Raw genomic sequence first — 27,071 nt, forward strand, 5'->3', positions numbered from 1 at the left:
TGTAATCACATAACAACAACTGGTGGTTCTAACAATGGCAAAAAAGTTCCTGAAAATTTCTGGAGCAGGCCTTTGTGTAAACATTTTAACATGTAAGTAGGGCTGGAAAATACAAGGTAAAGATCAGATCTGTGGAAAGAGCAAAATGGAGAGTTTGAATCGCTTTAACAAGTACAAGAAAAACCTTCTGAATTTACCAAGCTACTTTTTTAGATAGCTTTTGTGAATAGAAAATGTCAAGTGTCCTGAATTTTCAGGGTTGTATTTTCATGTCATTTTCTTTAAGCTTAAAAATTTTTACTTCACCTGTACCGCTTTTTATCAAACAAATGATATATCTGTGAATTAAGATGCTTGGAATTTCATAATTTCAAGCTGATATGTCTTTATTATGTCTTTGAACGGATGCGTTAGAAAGGTTTGGGAATGGTTGCAAGGGCTGCTTGGTTGCTTCTGTTGGGGAGTGTGTGTGTGTTTCAAGGAAACCTAAGTTCCCCAAGGTGACTCACGCTAAACTTTATGCTTAATTGTCTTTCTCAGCAAAGCAGAAACTAGAGGATAGATTAGCAGCTGCAGCAAGAGAGAAGCTTGCACAGGCCTCCAAAGAATCAAAAGAAAAGCAGCTACAAGCAGAACGCAAAAGGAAAGCAGCACTGTTCTTGCAGACCCTGAAAAACCCTCTGGCAGAGGCAGAAACTGAGAAAATTGAAGAGAGTTCCTTCAATAACGAGGTAAGCAGGAAATAAATTTCTCTTCACCATAAAGCTAGCAGAAAACTTATCTATAGAGTGTGAATCTGACAGTATGTTATGAAGTTGACTGAAGAGATGGAAGCTTTTATAAATGGAGAGAGATTTGAATTTTAAACACTTAATCTTTTTCGGTTATCTTACATGTGTCTGTCATTAAAGAACTAATAGGGAAACATGATGCATAATTCAGAGGTCAGTTAGCCAGTTACAGAAAGGAAAATGAGCTTGCAAGTTAAACTCTGTACTCGCAGTCCCTGAATTAGAGTGCTTACCTTTCAAGAGTATTTGGATATCTGTTGTGATGTTTACTTATTTAACGTGTATTTTGATATGAGTAGACATCTTCAGGTTCAGAAATGATTCACAGGCAACTGAGCTTACTTTAAGACTTATTTTTCACCTGTTCTGCTGGGTTTTGTTGTTTGATTTTTATTAATTTAACTGACATGGAACTGAGATGAATAGGTAGTGAACTGATCTATGTGATTCAAGGTTTCTAGTTGGGACATCCTTAATCAAGAAAACGAATACATAGGTGGGAGAAAACTGGGCTAAATAATGGTTGCTCTTGATCATCTTTGTGTTAGTTGAGTATTTCCTGTAAACTTCTTAAAAGCTTAGAATGCTAGGATGTTTTTCTCTCTTTCAGGCCCAAACTTAGTATGTGAGTTATAAAATGCTTTTTTTATTATAAGGATATGATTTTAAAAATAAAGCTAAATTTACAGATAGTGGCACAAACTTCAAACAAATATATGTATGCACGTTATTCACTGGACGTAGTCAATGAGGAGTCTAAACAAAAAAACTGACAGTGAAATAATTGGCAGGGCTAATTATTCTCCTAGCTGTCTTCCAGGGAACCGAATGTAGGCACACTGCCTGTGCCTACTTGATCATGAAATGATGTAATCCACAGGGTTTGTTCATCAAAACTTCTTGTTTTGGAGAGTAGAAGCAAGTATCTTTCTGTAGCAAATCAATTTGGAGTGTTAGTATTCCTGCACTTCTTTCAAAGAACAATTTTTGATGGTTGTGTTACAAATTCAAACCCTCTGCTTATTTCTAGAAAGCTACTAGGAAATACTCATGTGGCTGAGGCAGACTGCTTTCCATCTTTCCTCTGCCTTGTAATTCTCTTGTCTGTTTGCGCTCGTTGTCATTGTTTGGATAGTCAATCGCAGTAGATGATACTAGGATAATATCAGTTTGAGGGCTTTCAGAAGCTCTGTTTTGAGTAGGTCGTCGTGATATTGCACTCTTAGGCCAAAACTAAGAGTAACCTGGATATTGATGATGACTTAATATCATCATCACATCATCCTCCTTATCACAAAGAGGAAAAAGAGGATTTATCATGCAGAAGTAACTGCTGATCGGTTAGTTGGCATTATCTTCTGCAGCAAGCAGAACTACTACTAGTCAGTCCATTGATGAGTAGTTGTAATAAAATCTCTTTTTGCGTAAAACCTTGAGAAATCAGTTTTATAAGACTTAGAATTTTTGAGTAGGCAAGGTTAAAGAGGAATCTTGGGCCAAAAGAAAACCTGTATTGATCAAAGCCACACATTCACATTTTTTCCTGATAAACAGAAAATGATGTTTGAAATACCGAAGAAATAATGTGTTTCACATAAAACCTTTCTGATTTCAATAAATATAGTTTTAAAAGCCTAAGTGAGGGATTTGAATTTATTATATAGGAAAATCCTTCAAGTATTGATTTGTTCATGCATCGTAGCACTGTCCTGAAGCTTTTCTCTCCATCTGCGCATTTTGGCAGCAGAGCTGTGTTCTCTACTGAAGAGTCACTTTTCCCATTTACATCGTATATTTTCCATTTCAGTTCCTAATTGCTTAACTTCAACCACAGAGGAAACTGGCTGTTTTCCTACTTGGTTTCTGTTCTTTCTTTTTTCTTTTCCCCTTGTTCCAGCTATTTCATTGAGCCACTCTCTCTTTCTGCCAGCATAGTGCTTGTCCTAGCTTAAGAAGGGATAATTTTACTTCCAGGAGCGTCACTCATTTTCATTCAGCCTAAGCATCATTTTATCATAAGCACATCCCAGTCCAGTGTGATCTGATGCATGCTTGCTAAAAGACTGGGGAGTCTGCGTTTCCAGCACCTGTACAGACACCTCCAACAAGTCCAGACAATCTCTTTTCTTAATGGAAGAAAAACTGTCAAAATCCATTTTCAACAAAGTCACCTTGGACTTATGTCTTCACTGCAACTGCGAGGAAAAAGTAGGAATGGCATTTTGTGTAGACTATGTAGTTTCCTGAAACTTAATCTAAATAGTGTCAGAAATCTATGTGGCTTGGGGCGTTGTTGCAGGATCCTTCACAAGCCAGACTGAATTTCTGTGTTTGTCTATGCATGCAGCAGACGGACCTTCTGTGCACACCGCAAATACAAATGTTGTTGGGAAATAGGACCTCAGTTTCCTGGGTTTGGAATTTTATTGCTTCCAGAAAAGCCAGTAAATCACTCTTGGTTGGACTAATCCAGCAAAACTTCATCTGTGGATACTGCAGAATGTTTCAGATATTGATTGTGACAGACTGGTTACGAGAATGAACAACATGGCTTTCCATGTTTCCTTTCACACAGAAAGAATTCCAGTACCTAACAAGTAATTAATTGCCTGGTTCTTGATATTTTCCAAATAAATCATGGATTACACCTCAAAATACTTTCAAGAGAATAGACAATTGAAAGAGACATACTTGCAGTTTAGGTGATCCAAATCAGCATAGAGTAGCACATACGTGAATTGAGTGTGGCTGCATCCCAAAAGACATTCTGCTTGGGATTCTCATTGCTACTGCTAATGAGTACTACAAATTGTCCCTGACTGGTGCAAGTGTTCAGTACTTTTTTCCAGTTACATATCGAAGAGTGAATGCAAAGAGACAATGACAATGCAAAACTCCCCAGACTTGCAGTTCTGCCCTGCTTCTCAAGGGGATTTCTCAAGGACATAGATATTTCTAAGCTAAGGTTCTTTTGATACTTTTCTTTTAAGAGAATGCCTGAAATAACCGGTAACTCTTCAGTAGCAGCTGACTTGTGATCCCTAATCCCACTTCTTAGTAAACTTATTTGCTAAAACCTTCTTTTTCCTTCTCCCACATACGTACAGTTTCAGAGAAGGCATCTCTCTCTCACACACAAAAAAAAACATTTAAGAATTTTAAAGCAACCAGTTTTACTGCTTCTTACCTATAGAAACGGTTTGGAGATGCTTTCTTTATAAAGGTGTTTATTTAGAATTTCAAATATATATTTAAATGTTGCTGATGTGACCTTGCTTTTTGAAATAAAATTGACTTCTGTATTGAGAATGGTAGTGCTGTGTTAATGAACAGTTTAAAATGCCATAATTTCATTGGAAATAGTATTCCTCCTAAGTGTAGTTTCCATATTGACACACTTGTGTATGTTTATATAGATATATGCCTACAGATTTTTGCATATAGAAGTTTATTTTGAAACATTAATTTTTTTCAAGCTGTTGTCTTTCGATTTGCCATATTTGAAAAAGCTTCCATCTACATGTGTTCCAACGCGTAATGTGTCTTTTGCTCTACTTGCCTAGCTTGCCTATTTGTAACAGCCCATTTGATTCAAGAAATTTTATTGGGAAAAGATAAGTGAAATCATGTTGTGGATTTGTTAACTTCTGTTGTATATACACTGAGAATCCAGCAAGCTGCATCATGATGTCTAAATCAGTTTATAAAGAAATACGTAGTGCGGGGCGGGGGTTTTAAGCTTTTCACATGCATTTAGAAAGACTGATTCAAAAAGTAACTACAGCAGCTGTAACTTTTAAAAGTATATTAAAAAGTCATGAGAGAGAGAGACGTAAAATTAGTTTTGTGGTTTGGTCAATGGAACTAGTTGGGGAAATTTCAGAAAACAAAGAAAAAATAAAATAAAAGATTTAAGTCCACCAAAAATGTCGCTTAACGTATTTCATCTCCCTTTTTCGGGGAAGGAGCATCCAATGAGGAGGCCAGGAAACAAAGACTGATATGCAGTGGTCCATAGAGTTAATGTAGTGGAATGACTTTTGTAGCTTAAAATGTGTCTCAAAAAATGGAGTAATGACTGAGATGTATAATAAAGAGGAGTTGAGAATGTCTGTGAGAGGTGTAATGAGACTGCCCCTGCCTACTAACTGCATAAAAACTGGTAATGCTGTTTATGTGTATACACAGTGTACATTTGTGCTGAAAACCTGTTTATCACAGTGTGTAGAAACACATTAAACGAGCAAAGCTTTTTTGATCTCTGTCAGATTTTTCGGATTCCTAGCATTTCTTGAAAGAAATGCTGGTGCTAAGTACACGTTATACCTTTGAACAAAATTGATTCCACTAACTGCATGTAAAGGACAGTCGATACCACAGAACATAATGCTTGTAAAGTTGGGGTTTTTTGGCTTCAGTTGAATCATAAAAATAGTCGGATGTATTTTTTCCAAAGCTGAATTATTTCTTTTATATGGTTTCTTGTTTTTCCTTAAAGTGAAATCAAGCAAGAGGAACAAAACGCTGAAAAATGAGCTTGAGCATTAAAGCAGCACAGTTTTTCACAAATGGCTCCTCACGATGCTTGCATGTGTTACAACAGTACAGTTACGCATAGTATTTCCTCGAACCAGTACTTGCGAAACACGTAGCTTAGCTCAGTTTCCAAAACTGATCAGTTCCAGTAACCTTGTAGCTAGCGAAGTCTGTGCCCTTTTTCAGGACATGGGTAAACAGCAGCTGGGTATCTTCTTGTGTCTACGTATATAATTCACATAGGCACTTCTGTAACAAGAAGATCATGCCAACCAACACACCTGTCGGTCGTGTCTCAGTACAGAGAAGTTGCGATTATTCTGCAATGAACGTGGGCTCCCTGGCCTACAGTAAGTTTTAACTGCTGCGGTTCTTCGAGATGTGCAGAGCTGGAGTACGCCGGGTTATCTGGAGCGCTGCATTGAAGTGCTTTTTTATTTTTAAACAAATAAAGTAAGGTGTTTCATAATCTGAAATGCAAATCTTATTCCAAAATTGTTAAAATTATTTAAATTTTAAAAATTAAGTTGACATTTATATTTAAAGTAGAAGAAAAGCTAATTGTGCGCATTCCTATATATATTTACCCAAACCTAAATTAAGTAGATCAGACATTGAGAGAGCTCACTTAAGATGGTATGTTTGTTTTGTTTTACTTTTTTTGTTTGTTTTTTTTTGTAGTAAAGCAAATATGAAGATGGTATGTTTGTTTTGGTTTACTTTTTTTGTTTGTTTTTTTTTTGTAGTAGAGCAAATATGCTGTCTGTTGGCAAGAGTTGAATTCTTAATACAAGTGTCAGTCACCCTTGGTCGTAGGCCTCGGAACAGTACGCTTGGTGCACTTTTTGTCACCTTTTTCAAGGGCTAAAATGATGTTTGTCTGCACATGTGCCAGTTCAAAACTTTTGATTATCCCTAACCCTGTCCATCTGAGCAATGTTGTTAGGTGCATCTGGGAGCAAAAGGTTGAAAAAGAGAAGGGAATGGTATCTGGTAGGAGCCGTGGTTTCCATCTGTGTGCAGCCGAGCCTCACAGAAGAAAATTGGCACGGTTCAGTGTCTTGCTGGTGAAGACTTGCTTCATGTTTTTGTTAACAGCAGTTCTTAATGGTAGCAGGTTATAGGAGTCTTGCAGAGGGAAAATCTAAGCTGTCAAATCATTGCTTCCTGCAAAAAGTTTTGGTAAATAAAATTTCTGTCAGTAAAGTCCCCTCCCTGCTGTCCCTGACAAAGGCAGGCCTGCAGACCTGCGTTCTTTGTCAAAGAAATCAGTCAAAGTAACCACTAAAGTAATTTAATTGATAAAGCATCTCCCAGAATCTACTGGTACTTGTAATACCTGACAAAAATAGGAGAAGGCTGGCTGGCTAGACAAGGCACAGTGTGTTTCAAAGAAGTTACTTGATGTAGTGACAGGTGTTCTGCAGGTGTAGTACAGCCTGATTTTGTCTACAGGGCATGATTTAACTAATGTGTGTCTGATGGGTTCCTAATACAGATTATTCTGCTAATCTCTTGTATTTTATCCCATGTCAGAAATGCTTTAGGGGTGATAGTACTTTGGTATGAATGTCAAAGACAGTTATACCCAAACTGTTACCTGTATAGACCTTAGATTCCATTTAAACAAGGAGAGAAATCCACAATCATAATGCTGCAAAAACAGACAAGCACACGATTTGAAAGTAACTCTATTTTAATGGCTTGTCCCAAATGTCATCTGCTGTTGTGCCTCTGAATATAAAGATTCTATAGCACAAAGCAAAACTTAACTACTTTTGGCTCTTTCATCTTCCCTGTTTTGAAGCCCTGTTTTATCGTTTGTTTTTTTAGATGGCTTGTCCTTACTTTTGTCCTGTATGTAACAATTTTAATTTTTTCCCCTGTGGAAGGTAGTCTGTTTACGAGTGAAATAGAAGTTGGGCATGTTTAAAAATAAGATCCTATTCAAGTTTTGCCAATCATAACAGGGTTATCAACAACTGTAGACAGTGTACATCTGTCACACTTGCTGCTGTAGTTGATCCTTCTTTTTTTAGCAATGGACTGTAGATATTACTGCATGCCTCTTTGGAATAATAATGTATAACATAATTTTATACTTGCATATTTTTTTAATGTTAACTTGTGAGCAAAACGTAATTGTCTAATGAAGAGCATCCAATAAGTATTTAAAGAAAAAATGCTTTAGAACATTTCAGGGCCATTCATTTCTTGCTTTCCTTTTTTTTCCCCTGGAATATAGGTATTTATATCTTCTGTTTAGCATGGAAGGGGGAATGTTTGTTTGTTTGTAAATTTCCCTTACCTTGCTTTTTCAAAAGGACAGGTAAAAACATTAAACAAAATGTCACATACTAATGTGGCATTTGGGAGGTGGATAGCTTGCTGGCATTTGGAACTTTTTTTATTACAAGAACCCTACTGCCAAAATGTTGTAATGAGAGTTGTAATTCCTCATACTGTAAATACTTAAATACTATAATTAATATTTAATAGGGGAAAAGAGGTAAATATCAGGAACTACCATCTTAATTAAGATAGAACATTCTTCCATCCCTCACCTATGCCTTGATTTTTATTCTTCAAAGTATTCAAGATACAAAGGCATATTGATGCATGCAACAAACAGATTCACAGCCACTAATTTCTTTACAGTTGGCCCTGGCAAAATTGAGAATGCGAAATTCTGTCTGTTTTTGAAGAACTTATCATGGTCTGTGTACTGTTAATATCTATATTTCAGTGCAGTAGCTAAACCCTGATGAAACTGTTGAGTGAGTATTGAGTATTTATTTTGTTTTGTAGGAATTTAAGCTATAGGAAATGTTTTTATCGCTTCTGCTTAATCATTTTGGAACAAATTGTTGAGGCTAGGACTGACAAACTCTTCTAAAAGCAGTAACTGCTCACTTTGATGCACAGAGCAATCATACGCTCCCATTGCTGGTAGATAGTTGCTTATTAATTCTCAGTCAGGGAATGCTTCACCATAAGCTTTGGAGAACCTGCAGTACAAAAAGGTACAGTGGTAGAAGAGAACCTGGAATGTTTTCAGATTTTAACGAAGTAAAAGAATTGTTGATTAAATCTTTACAGTTCTGACTTTCTTCACTCCTCCTAATTTTGATCTAAAATAGGATTCAAATTACTGCTAAATTCAGCTGTTCGGAATAGACGAAGTATAAGCCAGTTGTAGAAGTGTTAGTGACATTATTGATAATGTTCTTTACCAGTTGATAATGTTTGTACCAGGAACAATGCCAGCATTTTGTTCTCTTGTAGTAAGCACCTTTTGGTTCACTTCTAATGTTGGCTTTGTGTATTGATTAAGTAATGTAACCCCAGAATAACTAATGTGTGTTCTGGTCTTACGAAAACTGCAAATATGCATATATCTTGTAATGAACTGAAGTGTTCGTTTCTGTTCTCATATAGCTATAAATTCTTCCTCATTACAGAGCTCTTTCCTAACCCATTCCTGCTAAACAAGAGTTGTTGAATCATCTTTGTTTTCCAAAAAGCTCTCTCTGAAGCGTTTTTTATACCAAGTGTTTCTGTAGGAAGCATTATTTCAGTAGGTTTTACTTCAGTCATGCAAATATGCTGAAGAACGAGTCTGCCAGTGAAATTGTCTGACACTGTAGCATTTAATAAGGGCCAAAAAAATGTGCTGTTACCCAAAATGGACAGATAAGTGAGATTCAGTGAATGCTCCCTGAATGTTTGCAGTGTGCCTTCCTAGAAGAGCTCTCAAAAAATTTAAATCTCTCATCCCTTGAGATACATAATAAAAATCATCAGGTAACCAGCTTGTTGCCATGCTTTCCAAAACTGTGTTCTGCTGACCTGCAGGTTTGCAGAGCCTGGTCAGTAAAACAGAGTGTTTCTGCCTTTTGGAAATGCTTAATAATCTCCCAGTATATGTGCTTACTTTGATTTATTTTTTGTAATTATTTTTTTTCTTACATTTGTGCCTCCAATTTTAGTTCCTATTTCCTTAGCTAGCCTGGATCAGCTTTCACTAGTGAAAACACAAACTGCTGACAGCTTCTTTTTGACAGTCACTAAGATAGTTTATTTTTTCTAAATATTTTTATTCGTCAGCATCATTTATGCACCTAGAAATTTTCTGTATGGCCTGGCAACTTGCTGACATTAAGTTCTTTCACTGAGCTCTTATGTTCTGCTCTGCTGGTGTTTCAGGCCGTTTTGCTGGTGATTTTTTTTCTTGAAGGCAGCCAGAGTTGCCACTGGGGGAATCAACACGTTTGTTCACAGTTAATTTTGTGATTGTGACCTGTCCACTGTCACCTGAGCTCCTGGTCGCAGTGGTGTGTCGTGTAGGTTTGGACAGGCAGGTGGCTTCTCCCTGTGTGTTAGCTCTTGTGTTATTCTCTGGGACCTACGTGTTCATCTGGGGGTAGCTCAAGTTACTTCTGTATGGCTTCCCAAACGTAATTCATTAGTAGCTTGAAGCAGTAGCATCTGAATGTACAGCCAGCCTGCTGCTCTCAGAGATGTCTGGACGGCGCCGTCACTCTTTAGTAACATCCTGAAGGTCAAGGAGAGCTCACTGTTTCAGCATCTGATGCTTTTGGTGGATGCCTAGGGGTGCTCAGCATTGTGGGTTTCTTCATTCTGATTGCTGAGAAAATCTCTATGTGTGACCTAAAAGTAAATGTGTCATTCAGTTATTAACTTCCTTTTTGGCAGTGGTTTGATATCTTGCGTTTCATACAGCCAAATGAACTTGGGCACTGAAAACCATTGTTTTTTTCTTCCCTCTGTTGTTTTCCTCTTAACTGTGCTTTGCCTACAGCTATTTTGTTTCAAGCTGTTAGAGGTGTCTACTTCAAGGCAAGCAGGTCTATTACATATTCAGTAGTGTTCAAAGTGAAGACTAAGATACTGTATAAAGAGATGAATAACACTGGCTAGGAACAAAAATGGGCTGCTGTAGTCTCTTAGGAAACTGAAGTTTGGAGATGAGGTGTCTGCAGTTACACATGGATTGTGAAGTTAGTGAAATTGGAAATGGGCCTCTGCTAAACCAGTCACTCAAATGCTCATGCTATAAAATGTCTATAGTTCTTGAAGCAAACTACTTTAGTACTGCTTTGTTGCTATTTTTGTAAATATTGTGATAGCAGTTATCAGTTAAAGCTCGGAAAAGCGTCATGCCTCTCTAACTTGAAGCAAAGCTGTATTTCTGATTATTCAAATGTGGTCAATTATTGCTTTGACATACTCACAATGGGAGATGGGTAAAAAGAATGGAAAAAATCACTGGTTTCTAATTTGGTTATTTCAGGTTTTAATGTATTACTTTTTATTCTGATCACGGTAAGCATTCTTGTATCAAACGGTGAAAGTGTCAGACCGGGTGGAGCAGAAATTATGACAGAGGGAAACTGATTTCTCCAGTTGCCTTGAAATGGCAGCTGGGGGAATGACAGGCTTTGAAATGAGGAGCATATCTGTAGCGCCTGACTCGAATTGTTCTAAACAAGGTATTGAGCAGAATTCTCTCAGGTACAAGCTGATAATTTGAAAATTCTTGGAGTATGGTGTGTTTTGCTTAACTGACTGCAGTCAGAATTACTCACTGAGCATGAATTGTGCGTGGTCCTGTTCTGTCTTTGAGATTAATAACTTTTGTGATCTTCTCAACCCTTTACATGCAAAACATAAATTATTTCTGTACTTTGTGAAATAAATATCGGCACTAATTCATTTTGCTTTTTCCTTGAGGTTGTAGTCTAAACAGCACAGTTCAAGGATGAAAGTGACTTTAAAACTTAACTTTGAATGTCAGTAGTTCCTGATTGTATTTTCAGGTTTATTCTTTTTTAAATTAAAGGGATAAATAGATGAAAAGATATCTGATAGTACCCATTTTTTAGAACAAGTTTCTTCTAAAAACTAAAGATGAGAACTTCAGAACTGTGCCCTAGTTCAGGTGACAGAGTTAGCGTGCGTATCCCAACTTGTATATGTATCTTTGGGGAACTGTATAGGCCTCCATTAAATACTACTAGATGCAAGTTTTTGACGGTCAGCCTTACTTATGCTCACTTTACATAATACTGATGCAGCACTGTGGGGTGTTAAAGCATTTGTGGGAGGTTAGATTGTTATTGATTTCACAACTACTTTCTTAAGATGGATGTATTTCTCACACACTTTCATGAGTCAAAAAATGTAAGGTGATTGTTAGTTATTATTTTCCTTGCTGTTGTTATCCAGCATTTCTGCAAACAACCCGTATTGTATATTGGCAAGACTACGGAATCACGGAATCTTCAGAGTTGGAAGGGACCTCTAGAGATCATCTAGTCCAACTCCCCTGCTAGAGCAGGATTGCCTAAACCACATCCCTCAGGGCTGCATCCAGGCGGGTCTTGAAAATCTCCAGAGAAGGGGACTCCACAACCTCCCTGGGCAGCCTGTTCCAGTGCTCTGTCACCCTCACTGTAAAGAAGTTTTTCCGTGTATTTGAATGGAACTTCCTATGTTCCAGCTTGTGCCCATTGCCCCTTGTCCTGTCGCTGGGAACCATTGAAAAGAGCCTGGCTCCGTCCTCCTTAAACCCACCCTTTAGATACTTGTAAACATTAATCAGGTCCCCCCTCAACCTTCTCTTCTCCAGGCTAAAGAGTCCCAGCTTTTTCAGCCTTTCCTCATAAGGGAGGTGCTCCAGTCCCATAATCATCTTGGTTGCCCTACGTTGGACTCGCTCCAGTAGTTCCCTGTCCCTCTTGAACTGGGGAGCCCAAAACTGGACACAGTACTCCAGTTGTGGCCACACCAGTGCAGAGTAGAGGGGGAGAATGACCCCCCTCGACCTACTGGCCACAGTCTTCCCTATGCAGCCCAGGATGCCATTGGCCTTCTTGGTGACAAGGGCACACTGCTGGCTCATGGATAATTTGCTGTCTACCAGGACCCCCAGGTCCTTCTCCTCAGAGCTGCTACCAAGCAGGTTATCTTAAGTTTCTTTGCCAGAATGTGCAGGTATGTAGCACACATAGGAGTAGATGTTGCCCTCTGTTTAGTATAAAGGACTAGAGATGCTTATGTGTTGTCCACACTCATAGGGCTTTCTCAAATAAAAAATTTGCATGCAGCTTTGAAAACTGAACACTGTTCTTTGTTTGCCTTTGATTTCAGAGTGTCAATAGTATACCATGTCCTGTGGCCGCAGTCAGAACTTTACCCACGTTAGAAGTTAAACAAGCAGAAAGGCCTTCAAGCAAAAGCAAAGATCCTCCTAGGGATGAAGAAAAAGAAAAGAAAAGAAAAAAACATAAGAAAAGATCTCGGACAAGATCTCGATCACCATTCAAGTATCATTCATCATCTAAGTCCAGATCTAGATCACATTCAAAAGCAAAGCACTCACTTCCCACTGCCTATAGAACTGTCAGGCATTCAAGGTGGGTTTGGAAACCAAACGTATTCTTTAGAGTTCTGTGTGGGGTAACACTTAAAACATTTTTGCGCTTCTTATTCCATTATGTAAGTGTGTTTATACCCATTACAAAGCGTATAGTCACCTTGAAGACAGTGAATAAATATCATCAAATGTGGAAGATCTTTGAAAATATTTTTAATGAAATAACAAATCATTAATTTCTAATTACAGAGTGCAAAAACTGCACCAGTAAGTGCCGCTTCACTCTAGTCTGTGAAATACCTGGCGATAATATGAAGAAACGTGATTATAGCAGGAAGAGGGCTTGCTAGTAAGTTTGTGGCTGTTGCTGGAGTAAAGTAACCAGGCAATGTTAAGATAAGAAATAGAGGTGGAGAGCCAGGTAGCTGAACAGCAAAGCTCAGAAAACAAGCAAGCAGTTGGGTAGCATGTGAAAAAATGTGATGGATGAATGGCAGGAGAGATATGACAGGAATCCAAGAAGGGTGAAAACAGAGTTGATGAGGAAGGGTGGCCAGAGAAGAGTGTACCCCAGTGCAACTGACTCTATGTTTAGTTGGTAATGAGATTAAATTCGGTATATTAATTACCCAGCTATAAGATGATACATAATGTGTTATATTAATACTGTTAATTACATCTAAGACGTTTGGGTGTTGGCACCTTTAGTGTTTGCTGTCTGTAAAATTTGTCATATTTGAATGCCCTGCCACATAGCAGTTGTTGTGGTCAGTCGGAAGGGCTTATTCTTGAGGTTGCATTCTCTGGATCATGCTACAGAACAGCGTTTAAGTAACTTGTCGTTCAAATGAATTGTGCATATAAATACTGCTACAGCTATATATGGATGTGACGCATGCAAAATCAGACATTCCTTTATCTTTGTGGCCATGCCTGTGACATCTGCTTTTTCCTGAAAAACCGCTTCTAGCCCTTTATAGTGGTGTGACAAAACTTCTCATCTTTTATTTTCCTTGTGCATTTTTTTGTTTGTTTAATGAAGTGTCTAACTATACTAATATGAGTAAGTGTTAACACATTACAAGTTGTTATTTTATGCTAGATTTTTAAGGTTACCTACAATACTTTGCCGAAGTCATCTCTGCTATTCAGAGATGCAAGGAACTAATTGAACATAGCTTGGGCTGAACCGATCAGTCTGACATGCTACTTATTTAACTGCCTTTAACAACAGTGGTCATGATGCTCTATGTTATAAGGCACATTCCAAAATACTGTGTGCCATTCCTTTTCTGTGCTTACCAGCGTGTAAAAGGAATGAAGCTGAATGAAGCTTTCCTTAAGAAGTGAATGCAAGTCCTCTCAGAGTTAAGGATATCTTGGGGAAAAGTCTCCTCAGGTGAATCACTCATATTTCAACTCCCTGTCATGCCATATCTTCACTTGAACCTCCCACTTCAACCAAGCTATGTTGCATATATTTATCCATGATTTTACTGATATATGGTAAAAACAAGGAGAAACATAGTAATGCTAAAAAAAAAAATTGAATAATCTTCTGTGGTACATTGAAAAGGAGAAAGAATCATCTGAGAAGATCCTTACCTGTACTTGGGTATGCTACTTAATGGTATTAAGATAATCTTGCATGTTGCATGAGCTCACATCAGGCAGTAACCAGATTAATGGGAACTTGCAAGTTCGGTTTGATACATAGTGAGATATGCCTTAGTGACTTTAGGGAGATACCTGTTCCTTTATAGTGCCTTGAATGCTTCCACTGACTGGTTTACGTTTGGTTCTCCTGGTGAAAAGACAAACAGTCTATTGAAGTCTACCAGATACATAATGGATAGTCTCATTATGCTTTGGTTGTTTCTCTTTTTTTTGTTTTGTTTTGGTGGCCATAGTTCAGCTAGTGGAGAAATTACACAAAAATCACCGAGAATAGTTAAATCTACTGGAGCTAACCTTTGTGTGCCATCCTGAGTGTGCCTCCTGGCACGAATCAAATAACAGGCACATAAATGTCTTAACATCGTGAATCAACACAACACCTGATTAAATCTGGTGGGATCTTTCCTAGATCAGCTGCTGAATGCTACAACCTGAGAAGTCCAGTAAGCTTGATGCTGGCTGGTTGAATTTTAGAATTGTTTCAGAACAACTGCACCACATCTTGCACTGAAAACATTTTGCACATTATAAAACTTGACAGAAGTTAAAGCTGAACAGGGAGGGGCTTTCAATTCATCCTGTCTCTTCTGTGCTGTGAGTACCAGTTTAAACAAAGGTCTCTGGAGGGTCTGTCTCCCATTCCGAAACCCATTGTATCTGGGAACTGAAGGCAGTATCATCAGTGCCGAGTGGGTGCCTGTTCCCTTTGAGCTTTTTGCAGGCTGTATGAAATGCTTTTATCAGGCAGGAGACCTGTTAGAAATCTGAATGTACCTTCCTATCTACAACATTTCATAAGAACATGACTAAATCTAAGGCCCAAGGACCTCTTGGTAATTCAACTGTAATTAATACCTTTCTCCTGTGTCTGATACTTAATATAGTGACTGTATTGGTTTACTTTAATGTAGTCAGTAAAGACAAGCAAGTCTTACGCAGGATACATCAAGTATCTCCACATTTGGAAGATGATGTTATTCTGTTTGGCCTCAGATGGAGTACTGTGCAGTTTGTGCATCCTTTAGAAGGAATTAGACCAGTTGGAGGAAGATCAGAGGGAATCATCAAAAAAACTAAAAAAAAAAAAAAAAGAGTTAGAACAACTATTTGTGAAGACTGAAGAGAGATGAAATGAGTCTTCATGAACGCCAAATAAGAGGAAATAGAACATTCTTCTTCAGTCTTTGGGGTTTGGACAGTAAATAATGGATTTAAATTGATAACAGAGAGACTAGAAAGCTTTTCATAGTGTCTCAGTGGTAAAGGTGGTTAATACAGCTTGTGAACGCTCCATTGTGGGAAATTTCGTATCAAGAATTATAGTTTGGATAATATTGAATAGTCTTATTTCATGAAGTCTTTTCATTGTACAAGAAATGGTGATGATTGAAGGTTTGCTTTACTGAAGGTGTTTATTACACCTTAACATACTCACTGTATTTCCAAAATTAAAGCTCTTGCTCCTGAAACCAGAAAATTTGTAGAGTAATCAAGAGTGAGAGCTGATTCATAACCCAGTCGAATACTGATGTGTTTTGCCTCAAATGCTTAGGCAAAAATAATGCCATGTCTTAGTAATTGCCAAAAAAAGGCAAATGCTCTTGCCTAGCTAGAAGATATGACTTTCTTTTTTTAATTTATTCATATATTTAGTGTTGATTCAGAGAAAATCATTTCCATGCATTTTCTTGTCTCATTCAAAACACGGCACCTTTCACATCTCTTTGCTCTTCAGTTTTCCCAGTGCTTCACCTAGAACAATATTTTTTTCCTAGATTCCCAAAACGTGGGATGTTACATGGATGTTACAGCTTGCTGCTGAATGAATAGTTATGTAGAGAGTCATTCTCTCCTGGGGTAAAGTGTAAACTCTTTGTACATGTTAATGTGTTCATCTTGTATTGGATGGCCCTCAGAGATAGCCTTTATTGTGTGGACATTGATGCTGAATTATACTGGAACATCCTTATTTTGAGTAACAGCGCTTTATTTGAATGTCTCAGTCTGATGTATCTTTGAGGTTTTTATGCCTTATTTTATTCTTTTCAAAATGTATATTCTAACCTACAAATCTCAATATAAAGTGATTATTGATGCTTTATTTTACCTCAAGAGTAAACTGAAAAAAGCTGGAATTTTGCCTTTCTGTAGTAATTACTGCTCCAGTTCCTGTTAATCAAATAATTTAGAATAACAAACTTTCCCACTTTCTTAGAGAGTAGCTTATTAGGTTTGAAGTATCTGCACAGTGAAAATAAGTATTTTGGATTTGAAGTTATTTAAACTATTATATTTAAATTAACCATGACAGCCAAAAGATAAGCCAAAATATGTTTATTTCATAATTTTTCATTAGGCTATATTGCATTCAGATTGTAAAGAATTGTGATCCTTAAATTGTAGTAATGAACACTCAGCACTTCCCCTGTGTTTGGGGAACAGTTTTAAAGCCTTAGATTTTTTTTGAGGTTTGCATGTAGACATTAGTTGAGCTTCTGTTTAAAAACACTTTCAGTAGTTACTAGTTAAAGGTGTAAGTTATTCCAAAAATTAAGATAAAAAATCACCTTTACCGTATAACTTCCTGTGACAAGTTTATAGGTAATGAGATGTGGGAAGTTAAACATAGAATTATTCCAATGTGATGTTCAGTATACTTTTCAAGCTCTTCCTTTTTAGTTTGTGTATCTTAATTATCTTTTTTTTTTCTTCCAAAATGCATATTGTGCTTAGAAATCCTACAGATGATCTTTGCAATATACTTCTCTGTATCCCATTTTATATCACTCGTTTATCACTTGGTTTTGCATTGTTAGGGGTCTAGAGGCTCTACTTCATTTAAAAATAGTCTTTGGTGGTAAGATACAATTTTTGTACTGTTGTATTTTTTTATATTTTCTAATGCATCTTCAGAGAGCATTAAAAATGAAAAATTCTGTTCAAATAACATGAAGTTGATTCAAAGCATGTTTTGAATATTCATTTTTCTGGGTAGCGCAACCAAACCTGTTTTACAGAAACAAGTTCCAAAAATTGTAGCTATGTAAGGAACCCAGATATATTGGCTTAGTTGGGGCATGTGGTGTGCTAACAGCAATTCTCTCTATAAATGCATGTTACTCTCTGGAACAAAATTTCTGTACCAAAATTAGTCCCATAAAGCTCCTGGTATCGTATAGTTTTAATTCTAGGCCAGCGTGACAGATTAAAGTTAAATAAAAGTTATGGAAACAGTAAACCATGTCCAAAAGTGCTGTAAGGCATCGCAGCGTGGATTGCTTTGCAGCTCTTAGTCCCAAAGAGAGAATTAGTTTTTACAAATAAGTACTTAATGTCAAAGGTGGGGCACATTTGTTGAATATATCTTGGAAAACAAACAGCCTTTGGTACCTTTTGGTCATCTGTAGTAAATGCTTCATCAGTGTCTTTTTTTCTAATCAATTTCAAAGCACCATTAAAAAGTCGGGTGTGAAATGTACCTGACAGTGGTGCTCTTTAAAGAAGTGTAGGTTGTCGGTCACTGGAGTTTCCAGTTTGCCATTCCAGCTGAGAAGTGAGGTTTCACAGCTGGCTGGCAGTAAGCGTACATGATGATGGTGTTCATCGGAGTCTTTTTTCTACCAATAGATCTTTGTAGTCCATACCTAAGCTAATGATGTGTTTGTGCGTGTGAGCGTATGTGAGAGGAGAGGAAGGGAGGCAGCGGCGCTCGTTACGTGTGGAGTGACTTAGTGATTTGGTCAGATGAAATTTGGATGTTCCTTTTGAACTAGAGTAGAGATGGAAAGGCTAAACTTCTCTTTGATAGTGATCGTTTTTCTTTATTCTGTCTAGTAATAGAGTAGTACTAAGCCACATAATTTATCCAGTTAATGAGTTATAAACAGTAATTAGTAGTGGCATACTTTTATTAACAGGTTATTTTTCAATAAGTTTGGATAGAGTACAACTGTATGCGTGTTTGTGTGAGACTTTTTCCCTCAGTGTTAGGAATTTAAGAGACTTGAAAGTAGCTGTTCTTTGTAAAAAAAAAAAAAAAAAAAAAAAAAAAAGAAGATTGTTTGGGATTTTTTTTCTCCTTCAGAACTGATTTTCATGTTGCTGAGGCAGTGTCTGTTCACGTAGTTTTAATTCCTAATTTGTAATGAGACATGCCAAGCTTCGTAACCCTTTGAAATTTTGGGACCCTACTAAACACAAGTGATACTGACTTTAAAGGAATAGAGTGCCTTTTGAAATCGCAGTCTAATGAAAGTAATAATTGATGCATTGCAGTAATCTGTTAAGCTGTTTTTAATTGTTTGAAGCTAATGGCTGAAATTCTTAACGTTTGGTGATTGGAAGAATGTTGTAGAACCGCAAACATCAGTTCATAAACATGAAGCTAATGCCTTTTTCTTTCTGATTGTTTGGACTTTTTTTAGGCTGGTCCATATAGGCATGTTTCACTAAGGTTCAGCTTTTGGTTAAGGGACTGAGCCTTTTCAGGATTCTAGTTAATACCAAAACTAGCACATTTTATTCTGAATGTGAAGTGTGTGCCTCCGTATCACAGACTCACAGCATCCACAGGGACACTGAGCATGGAGCGGAGTCTGAGCAGCTCATCAATGGCAGCAGCAACAGAGCGGGAAAATTATCAGGCAACTTCGACAACGAAAAGATTTGACTGCTGGAGCTCTTTTGAGGGAAATCCTGGTAAAATGTCAAGGTGTCTGACTGACCCCAAACTTTATAATCTGTTGGTTTTTTTCCTTTTTTAATCCTTCTGAATGGCCTGGTAAAGATCAGATTTCTAAGTGACAAAGCAGTTAATTTGCAACGCTTTACTACCATTGTGATTACTTTTTTCATTTTCAGTTGATCTCTTTTGTTGTAGGTGTAAGAGAAATGGCTCAGGAGTGTGTGTATATATTGTATATATGGTGTGAGTCTGCAGAAGATCAGTGATTTCACAAATGGCTTGTCTTTTTGTCACTGCAAATTAGGTATTTTCAAGAAGATGAATGTTTGATATACATGGAATGACATACCTATAGTAAATAAATAAGAAAGGCTTCAAAAATAAATAAGTAAATAGAATTAAAATTATTAGAACTATATATTTTACTGAGAACAAAACTAGCTGTTACTATCAGGAATTTTGGGCAGATTTGGGAGTTGTTTTTTCTCTTTCATTTTTTCTTTTTTTTTTTTTTTTTTTTTTTAATCCGCCCCAGGCTGGGTCCATGAATTGCCCCCTTCTCCATCTTCCCCCCTCCCCTCCATCTCTCAGGACTTATCTCATTTAATTTATTTTGTTATTAAGAAATACTCATGTGTTACTTGCACATCCATTTAATGCCAAATCACAGAGAAAAAGAGTTAAGCTCTTAAGTTGATCTCTGATCTTAACTGGGCACGCTTTCTTTTTTCCCTTCTTGATCTCTTTCTCACTTTTCTAGGAAAAATATCTCAAGTTGAAGTGCTAGTGCCAAACCATGCTGATCATGGGTTGTTGGTCACTCGCACAGGTGAAAATGTTGGCTGTGCTAGGATTATTCTGCAGCATCAGGGACAAAATTTCCTGGACTTGTCAGTGTTGGAGGTGTGCTGAAAACAAAACCTTGTCTTTATCTCTGTGATGCAGCAGTTCTTAAAACGTACCACTAATTTGAGAAGACGAGGTCAGGCCTGACAATCCCAGGCTTCGAGCCAAATTGGCCTTCTGCATACCAATTTTAGTAAACTCTGTTGCCACAAAAGGTGACTGGACTAAAGTAAGCCTTTCCCGCTTACTAATACAGAAGGTGACATTAGCACACAGTACCAAAAAATAATTGCTTTCCTCCCCACCCCCTGTTGGGAGTGAAACGCAATGCATAATTACATCCTAAATGTCTTGGATGGGTAAGAAATTTTTATGCAGCTGACAAGTCTTGGAGACTAAATACACCATGTTGGTATAAAATAGGCATTTGAAAGGTGTTATATTTGCATTTGGTGACAGCACAATTCCACTGAAATAGAAGTAATGAGATAAGTAACAAAAAGCAAACTTTTGGATGTTTTTTCCTGCTCAGGTCACGATCAAGGTCACCTAGGAGAAGGGCTCACACACCAGAAAGGCGGAGAGATGAAAGAAGTGTTCCAACAGCTTATCGCATTAGTAACAGTCCTGGAAATAGTAGGAAACGCCCACGTTCCAAGTAAGTATACCCTGTCCTGGGGAGAGTTATGTCCTGGCATCGTAAGAGACTTTAAACGTTGCCGGCTGTGCTGTGTACTCCCTAGGTATGTTCTGGAGCTTTATTTTAGTAGACAAATGTTCTGCAGTTCTACTTTAATAGGCAAATACTTCTGTGGAGAAAAATATAATAGAAGTACTTGTTCTTCTTCACCCATTCTTTCATATGTTTGAACACTAAATGTACAACCAAATCAGTGAAGGTTAATATGCTACACAGTAAAATATGGCAGTAAGCGCAAAAAATGTAGACTGAAGAAAGAATATTGTATCGAGGATATTTTGCAGCTCTGATTGCAGAAAGGCCATGGTTTCAGACCTATTAGGACTGACACGTTGAATTTTCAAGTGAAAATGTAGGTGGTGTGATAGACCAGTTTTAATCTTCAGTTATAGAGTAGATTCTTTGCAACGGTGTAATGGAAGCCAGGTTTGGGTTCTAGGTCTGTTAAGAGCTAATTAGTTTACTTAGGCTTTCTATCAGTGAGTAATGTATATTTTGCCTGGTAGCCGAGAGCCATTTCAACCTTACATGGCATCAGTCAGCCAAGTGTTTTTTATTAACCATAGTTACACTAAGAAGTAGGCAAGCTTTAGAATCCAGTACTGTCAGAGGGCTGAAAATTATAATTGATAAATACTGCAGTGTTTTAAACTTGCTCAGGGCATTAATCTGTTATCAGTTGTGATGCTGAATAACTAGCATTGCTTGTAAATTTTTAGGTATATTTCCAGAAGAAAATATTCAAGAACGAGGAAGCTATACTTTACTTTATCTGTTTGGGAGTTGCTGGCTCACTGCCAGTAGAATGAGTGTACTTCAGAATAAATATAATAATTGGGTTTTTTTCTTTTGCTTATCCTGTACCTCAGTTGCCATAATAGTCACTTTAAAAAGCAGTCTAATGTAAATAAGTGTTTTAATCTGACTGCAGTGAATTACTTGCCACAGAGAATATGCATAGTTCTTTTATGCTAGCTTTTGTACCTAGAAAAAAATTAAAAAATAAGCCTAGTTTTGGCAAATGGACTGTTCTAAAAATAGAAAATCGGTAGACACATTGATTCAGCTGTTATGATGTTTGTTCATCATAATCTGAGATGAAAAACACCAGAAAACCTTACTGTAAAAATTCTTCTTGCATGATGAATGTTTGCTGAGATTTTCAAGAGTTAAGTATGAAATGTGATAACAGCTTGATTACATTATGAAGTTTTAAGAAGCTGAGCAATTACGGTATATAATTAGCTAGTCAAGAAATAACTGACTTCGTAGCTGATGTCAAGAAATAACTGACTTCGTAGCTGATGTCAAGAAATAACTGACTTCGTAGCTGATGTTTTTTGTATACTCACGTAAGTGTTAGAGGCCAGTATAGCTGTGGGGGTTTTTCTCCTGCCACTTAATGATAATTTATGCAAGAAAAGTGTAAGAAGATTTTGCAATTTTAGGTCTTTAATGTTAAATTCTATGTAAAAATCAGATATTTGTATGATAAACTCTTAAGCATGAGGGATGTACAGTATTTATATGGGAACTTAATGTTACAGCACAGCTGCTTTTCAAGTACCAAATTTCTAAGAAAATCAAAGTAAAGGAACTAATAATGTGATACTTAAAAGATGGCTCTAAGTTTTACAGTGGTTTGAGATATTCTAGAAGCTTCAACAACACTCTTCTGAACAGATTTCTAGCTGTGCATGCTAGAGAGAGATACGTACAATGAGGTATTGCCTAACTCTAATTAAGGCATTACTCTAGTAATTCCAATCACAGTCATGTCAATACTGGTATGTAAATCATACAGACATAAATTCATAACCATGTATAAAGATTTTGATAGTTCCGTCTCTAGTATATTACTAATTGAATTCTCTTTGAGCTTAACATTGCATATGAGGAAGCTACCTCTGTTTTCCCCTCCTGTCGATAATGACCACATCAGGTACCTGTAAGTCCTTTGTTCCAGCTCTCGGAGTGACAGACATTTGTGTACCTAATTTCCAAGTCATAAACGGTTTGCACTTAAAACATGGTGCTAGGTCTAGGTTTCTTTGAGTGGCACACCAGAGCTTGTTTATAATTTTGAGCCTGCGGTTTGTTGCATTACAGATTGGATCAGAAGGAAAGGGATAATTTCTTTTAAAAAGCAAACAAACAAACCATGGATTTGCCTTGTAGATCTTTTGCGTAGCTATGATTCCGTGGTTTGTTTGTTTATTAGCTAGGAAAATTGGAAGATATATACATTTCTCATTGTATTCTAAGTGTCTGATGATGTTTGGGAAGGAACTTCCCTCTAGCAAAGTTATTCTGCAAATCTCCAATAAAAGACTTTTCATTGTCATCCTTCAAACTATCACATACTGGTCAGTAATTCCTGTGTACCTGTGAAGCAGCATTCCAAGTGAGAACCTCAGGTACTAGTAGTTGCCTAATGTAGTGTGTTAAAAAGACCTTCTGAGAACGTATTTTGCACAGCTGTAGAAGTGCAGTATTGGGGTAAGACTCTAATGCTTGCTGAATGCATAGGAAGTATCCTGTGGAAGTGGGCTACATAAGCTTTTAGAAATGTGAAAAGTAACTTCAACTGAGCTAGTGTAATTTTGCTTTAAATACCCTTTAATAAAATATTTTCTTCTTGCAGAAGTCCCCATGAAAAGAAGAAGAAGAGGCGGTCTAGATCACGTACCAAGTCCAAAGCCAGGTCTCCTTCACCATCCATGTCACCAGGCAAACCATCCACACACAAAAATTCTGTACATTCAACTAGTGTCTCTCCTGTGGAGAGCAGGGAATCCAGCCAGGAACGCTCCAGGTAATGTGTTCTTTTTCTGTAATAGTTCAGTGCTGATGTCTTTTGACTGCGAGTATGTCTTTTGACCTAACTTTTATGGTGAGGAGCTCTGTATGTAAATAACATGTGCATATTAAAAGTAGAAAACACTGGGAAGACAGTACCACGTGCATCAGTCTAATGAAGACATCGGATCTCTGTTTCCTACTGGAGTAAACATCTCGACATACTCTTACAGTAGAACTGATGCAGAAAATTCTGCAACCTAATTCTAAGTTAGAAATTGGAAACTCTTACTAAATGGGATAACTCTTTGAAGTAGAATTTTAATAGAGTGGTTTGAATTGTAATGGGTGTGCAAGATTCATAATTAAATTATTTCCATAGAATATAGAACAGTCCTGTTAAAAATTCCTAGGCTGTTGTTCAGATTTCTTTGTATCAGTGACTCTTCTGACTGGGACTTTTCATGGCTTCTAGTTGAATGAGAGAACTGTTGACTGACATATTATTGTACAATAAACCCCAAAATTGTGATGGTGAGTGAAATGCATTTCTAAAACATTGACTATAAATGTCTAATTCTAATTTTACTTTTTTAGGGGAGTTTCTCAGGAAAAAGATGGCCAAATCTCTTCAGCAATTGTGTCTTCAGTGCAGAGTAAAATCACTCAGGTACAAATAAACACATTCAGAGTATATTGCCTAATTAAGTATGTCCATCATATCACTTTCTTCTCTCACTACCTGGTACAATTCTGAGCTTCGCATATGACGTAGAGACATGTTCATTGTCATTCTTAATCTGTTTGCTTGTGAGAAAACCTATTTTGTTGCTTCTCTAGCTGCTGTCCTTTCAAGTTTAATCAAGCCTCTAAAGACCAAGCTAAATTCATTATGCTGCAGTATATGCGCTGTTAAGATATGAAAGTCCGCATTATGCTACAATACCCCAGTTAGCAATAGCAGGTATTACTGAGAGCCCATCTCACCATGTAGTGCTCTTAACAAGTTTCATGGAAGAAAGAAGGAGAAATACCGTGGCAAAGGCTAAGTTTATAGTGTTGGCAGTACAGGAAAAATATGTCCTCTTGCAGACTGAAGTAAGTGTATGCTTTGCATTCAGCAGTATCTTCAACTCACTTACCTTACCCTTGTTGCTCTTTATGTCTCTGAACTATTATTGTTATGATTTTGCTGATATATTCAAGTTTGCAGTAAATCAGGGCATATCAGGTATGTGCCTCCATACGCTTTGCAATAATTGAAATGCATTCAGCTTCTCTAATGCAGTTTTAAGATACCCAACATCCATCAAAATAATTCCATTCCTTTTTTAAAACCTACTGCGTGGTATCACTCCTTAAAATTTTTAATTTCACTCATCCTCTTAGAGTCTTCATGCATATTTAACTTTCTTTCAATTGAATATGCCAAGTTTAAAGAGTTTAAAGCTCTTAATTATGCTTTGGAAAATTTACAATATAAAATCAGAATTGCTTTTTATATTCTCATTTTTTTTTCAGTGGATAGATTATTCTTTCAATAGATTAATATTGTTCAAAGATTTAGTTCCGCTAGGGAAATAGTGGTAGTTGGGAATTAGTACTAGTACCTTACATACCATATCTGATCCGTTCTCAATGAGAAACCCAAAACAAAAATATTCAGGAAAATAGAAAATAGCAAGTATAGGCAGCAGAGAAAGAAAACAGAGTACAAACACCGTAGCACGTCTTAGGCTACCGAACAAAAGTATGGAAATTGCTGGTATGAGAAATGAGATATGAACTGCATCATGGTCTTCAAAGTAGAGTAAACATCCCACCCTTTAGAAATATATACCCTTCAAACAAAGGTGATAGGTTCATGCATTTCTTGGGTTAAATATTGCTTATGGCATAGCATTTACTAGTTTCATACTAGTCTGCTAATATAAGTCTTGCTTGAAGTGCAGCTGTAAGAGGAGGAAAGATTACTACATTAAAATACAGTTCTTAGTTGCTATTTGCAGAAAGTTAAAAATAGGAATGAAGCTTTTGTGAATCTGCAAGATATTTCCCAAAATAGATTACTTCAGCATCTTTTTATCTTTAAGGGCCCAAAGAAATATAATTTACCTAATTATTAGTAAGATTATTTTACTGCTGCTGTGCTGGCTAACCCTGACCAATAAAGTATCTTTTCTCGTTCAGATTCTTCCATCTGTAAAGTGGAATAATGATGCTGAATTCCCCTATGAAGTGTTTTGGGAGCTTCAGATGAAAAATGCTTTAAAAGGACAAAGGATTTTAATTCATTTATATTGCATTTCTGAAGAAATGTTTTAAGTATTTATTTCATCACTGATACACACTTTTTATTTTGTGATCATTTTTCGCAACCCAATTACTCAATGCCGTTTACATGAAATTTCATTTCCTTTTGTAATGCTGTTCCCACTGGTTACTCGGACAAGACTGAGAGTTGCTACTGAGAGTTTCACAACAGTCTTAATGTTTCAGTCACTCTGTCATATGTGAAAATACCGCTGCTATGTAAATTTTCGGTTCAGGTTTACAAAGCAAAAAAAAAAAAAAGCCTTCTGTCGTAGAGTAATTGTTAGCACTTTCTTCTTACCAGCTCTCTCTTGTTTTTCTTTCTTCTTTTTTCTTTTTTCAACCTTCAGCGGTTAGTAGTTGTGTGTTCATTACGGTTTTCGTGAAGATACGGTTGTAGTTTCTTTCCATTTCAGTTGATGTGATTTTTGTGTCTTGCTGTATAGAAATTGCTCTAGATATTTATGCGGAGCACCTTGTAGCATTGTAGTAAAAACAGACTTCAGTTGCTGTCATAGGAACTTTCTCCAAATTATGTCACTCATTTAGGCCAGGGACTTGTTAATAGCTGATGCTCATGAATCTAAGTGTTCTGTGTGACTGGAGCACAAGCTAACCCTTCCATGCGGGTTTTTGCAGTCACATACTTCAGCTCTCTTCAAAGCCCAGACATGTCTGATCATTTTCCTTTTATTTTCTACAGGATCTTATGGCCAAAGTGAGAGCAATGCTTGCAGCTTCCAAAAACATACAAACTAGTGCCTCCTGAGACCTGTTGAACTGACCATCAAGAAATTGTGTGAAAAAGAACAATATTAAAAAAAAAAACCTGCCTCATCTCAAATGTACAGCTGAGCTTAGCTCACTTGGTTCACAACTTGTCTAATATTACCAGAACTCGAGGAGCTAAAACCTATCTTTCTGTACAGACGCGTCTCCTTGAAATTTCATTAAACTTTTTCAGCCAGAATATCTTTGGAAAGTTTTTGGTTTTTGTAAATTGATTTTTTGACTAATTCTTCAGTAACATTTTATGATCAGCGGTCTATATGTGTATATTTGTAAATACCATGTTTCTGTGAAAGAAGTATTACACAATAATAAAGAAGGAAACATCTTTCATTAGCTAAAGTTTTGTGGAGTCCTTAATTGTTTGCGGTTTTTTTCTTTAGTACTTTCTTCTTGTTAAAATAACAACTGTCTAGCCTGCTTGACCACCTTAAGCTGAGAAGTACTTTTTATCTTCTTTCATGCACAGAACGATCTGAGAAGAGTGCCTGTTTGCTTGGCTGTTAGTAGCGGACAGTTTGTGGGCACGGGACATGA

The 27,071-nt window shown here is 37.0% G+C and overlaps 1 protein-coding gene across 8 annotated transcripts in view; it reads left to right on the forward strand.

Moving 5' to 3' along the window:
• The window catches only part of SFSWAP (splicing factor SWAP), a 51,816-nt gene extending 24,946 nt beyond the window's left edge, over positions 1–26,870 (forward strand). For 4 of the 8 annotated variants that reach the window (XM_063351613.1, XM_063351616.1, XM_063351617.1 and 1 more), the window contains 7 exons: positions 541–731; positions 12,501–12,766; positions 18,959–19,114; positions 20,466–20,591; positions 23,278–23,448; positions 24,030–24,102; positions 26,449–26,870. In XM_063351613.1, coding sequence (XP_063207683.1) covers positions 541–731; positions 12,501–12,766; positions 18,959–19,114; positions 20,466–20,591; positions 23,278–23,448; positions 24,030–24,102; positions 26,449–26,514 — 1,049 coding nt within the window. In that variant the 3' untranslated portion in view covers positions 26,515–26,870. Of the gene's footprint in view, positions 1–540; positions 732–12,500; positions 12,767–18,827; positions 19,115–19,282; positions 20,592–23,277; positions 23,449–24,029; positions 24,103–26,448 lie in introns of those variants that run through there. The other 4 variants (XM_063351614.1, XM_063351615.1, XM_063351619.1 and 1 more) reach the window with 4 other exon arrangements.
• Positions 26,871–27,071: the final 201 nt, after the last annotated feature.

This window comes from Chroicocephalus ridibundus, chromosome 13, assembly GCF_963924245.1.
Source record: "Chroicocephalus ridibundus chromosome 13, bChrRid1.1, whole genome shotgun sequence".
NCBI lineage: Eukaryota > Metazoa > Chordata > Aves > Charadriiformes > Laridae > Chroicocephalus > Chroicocephalus ridibundus.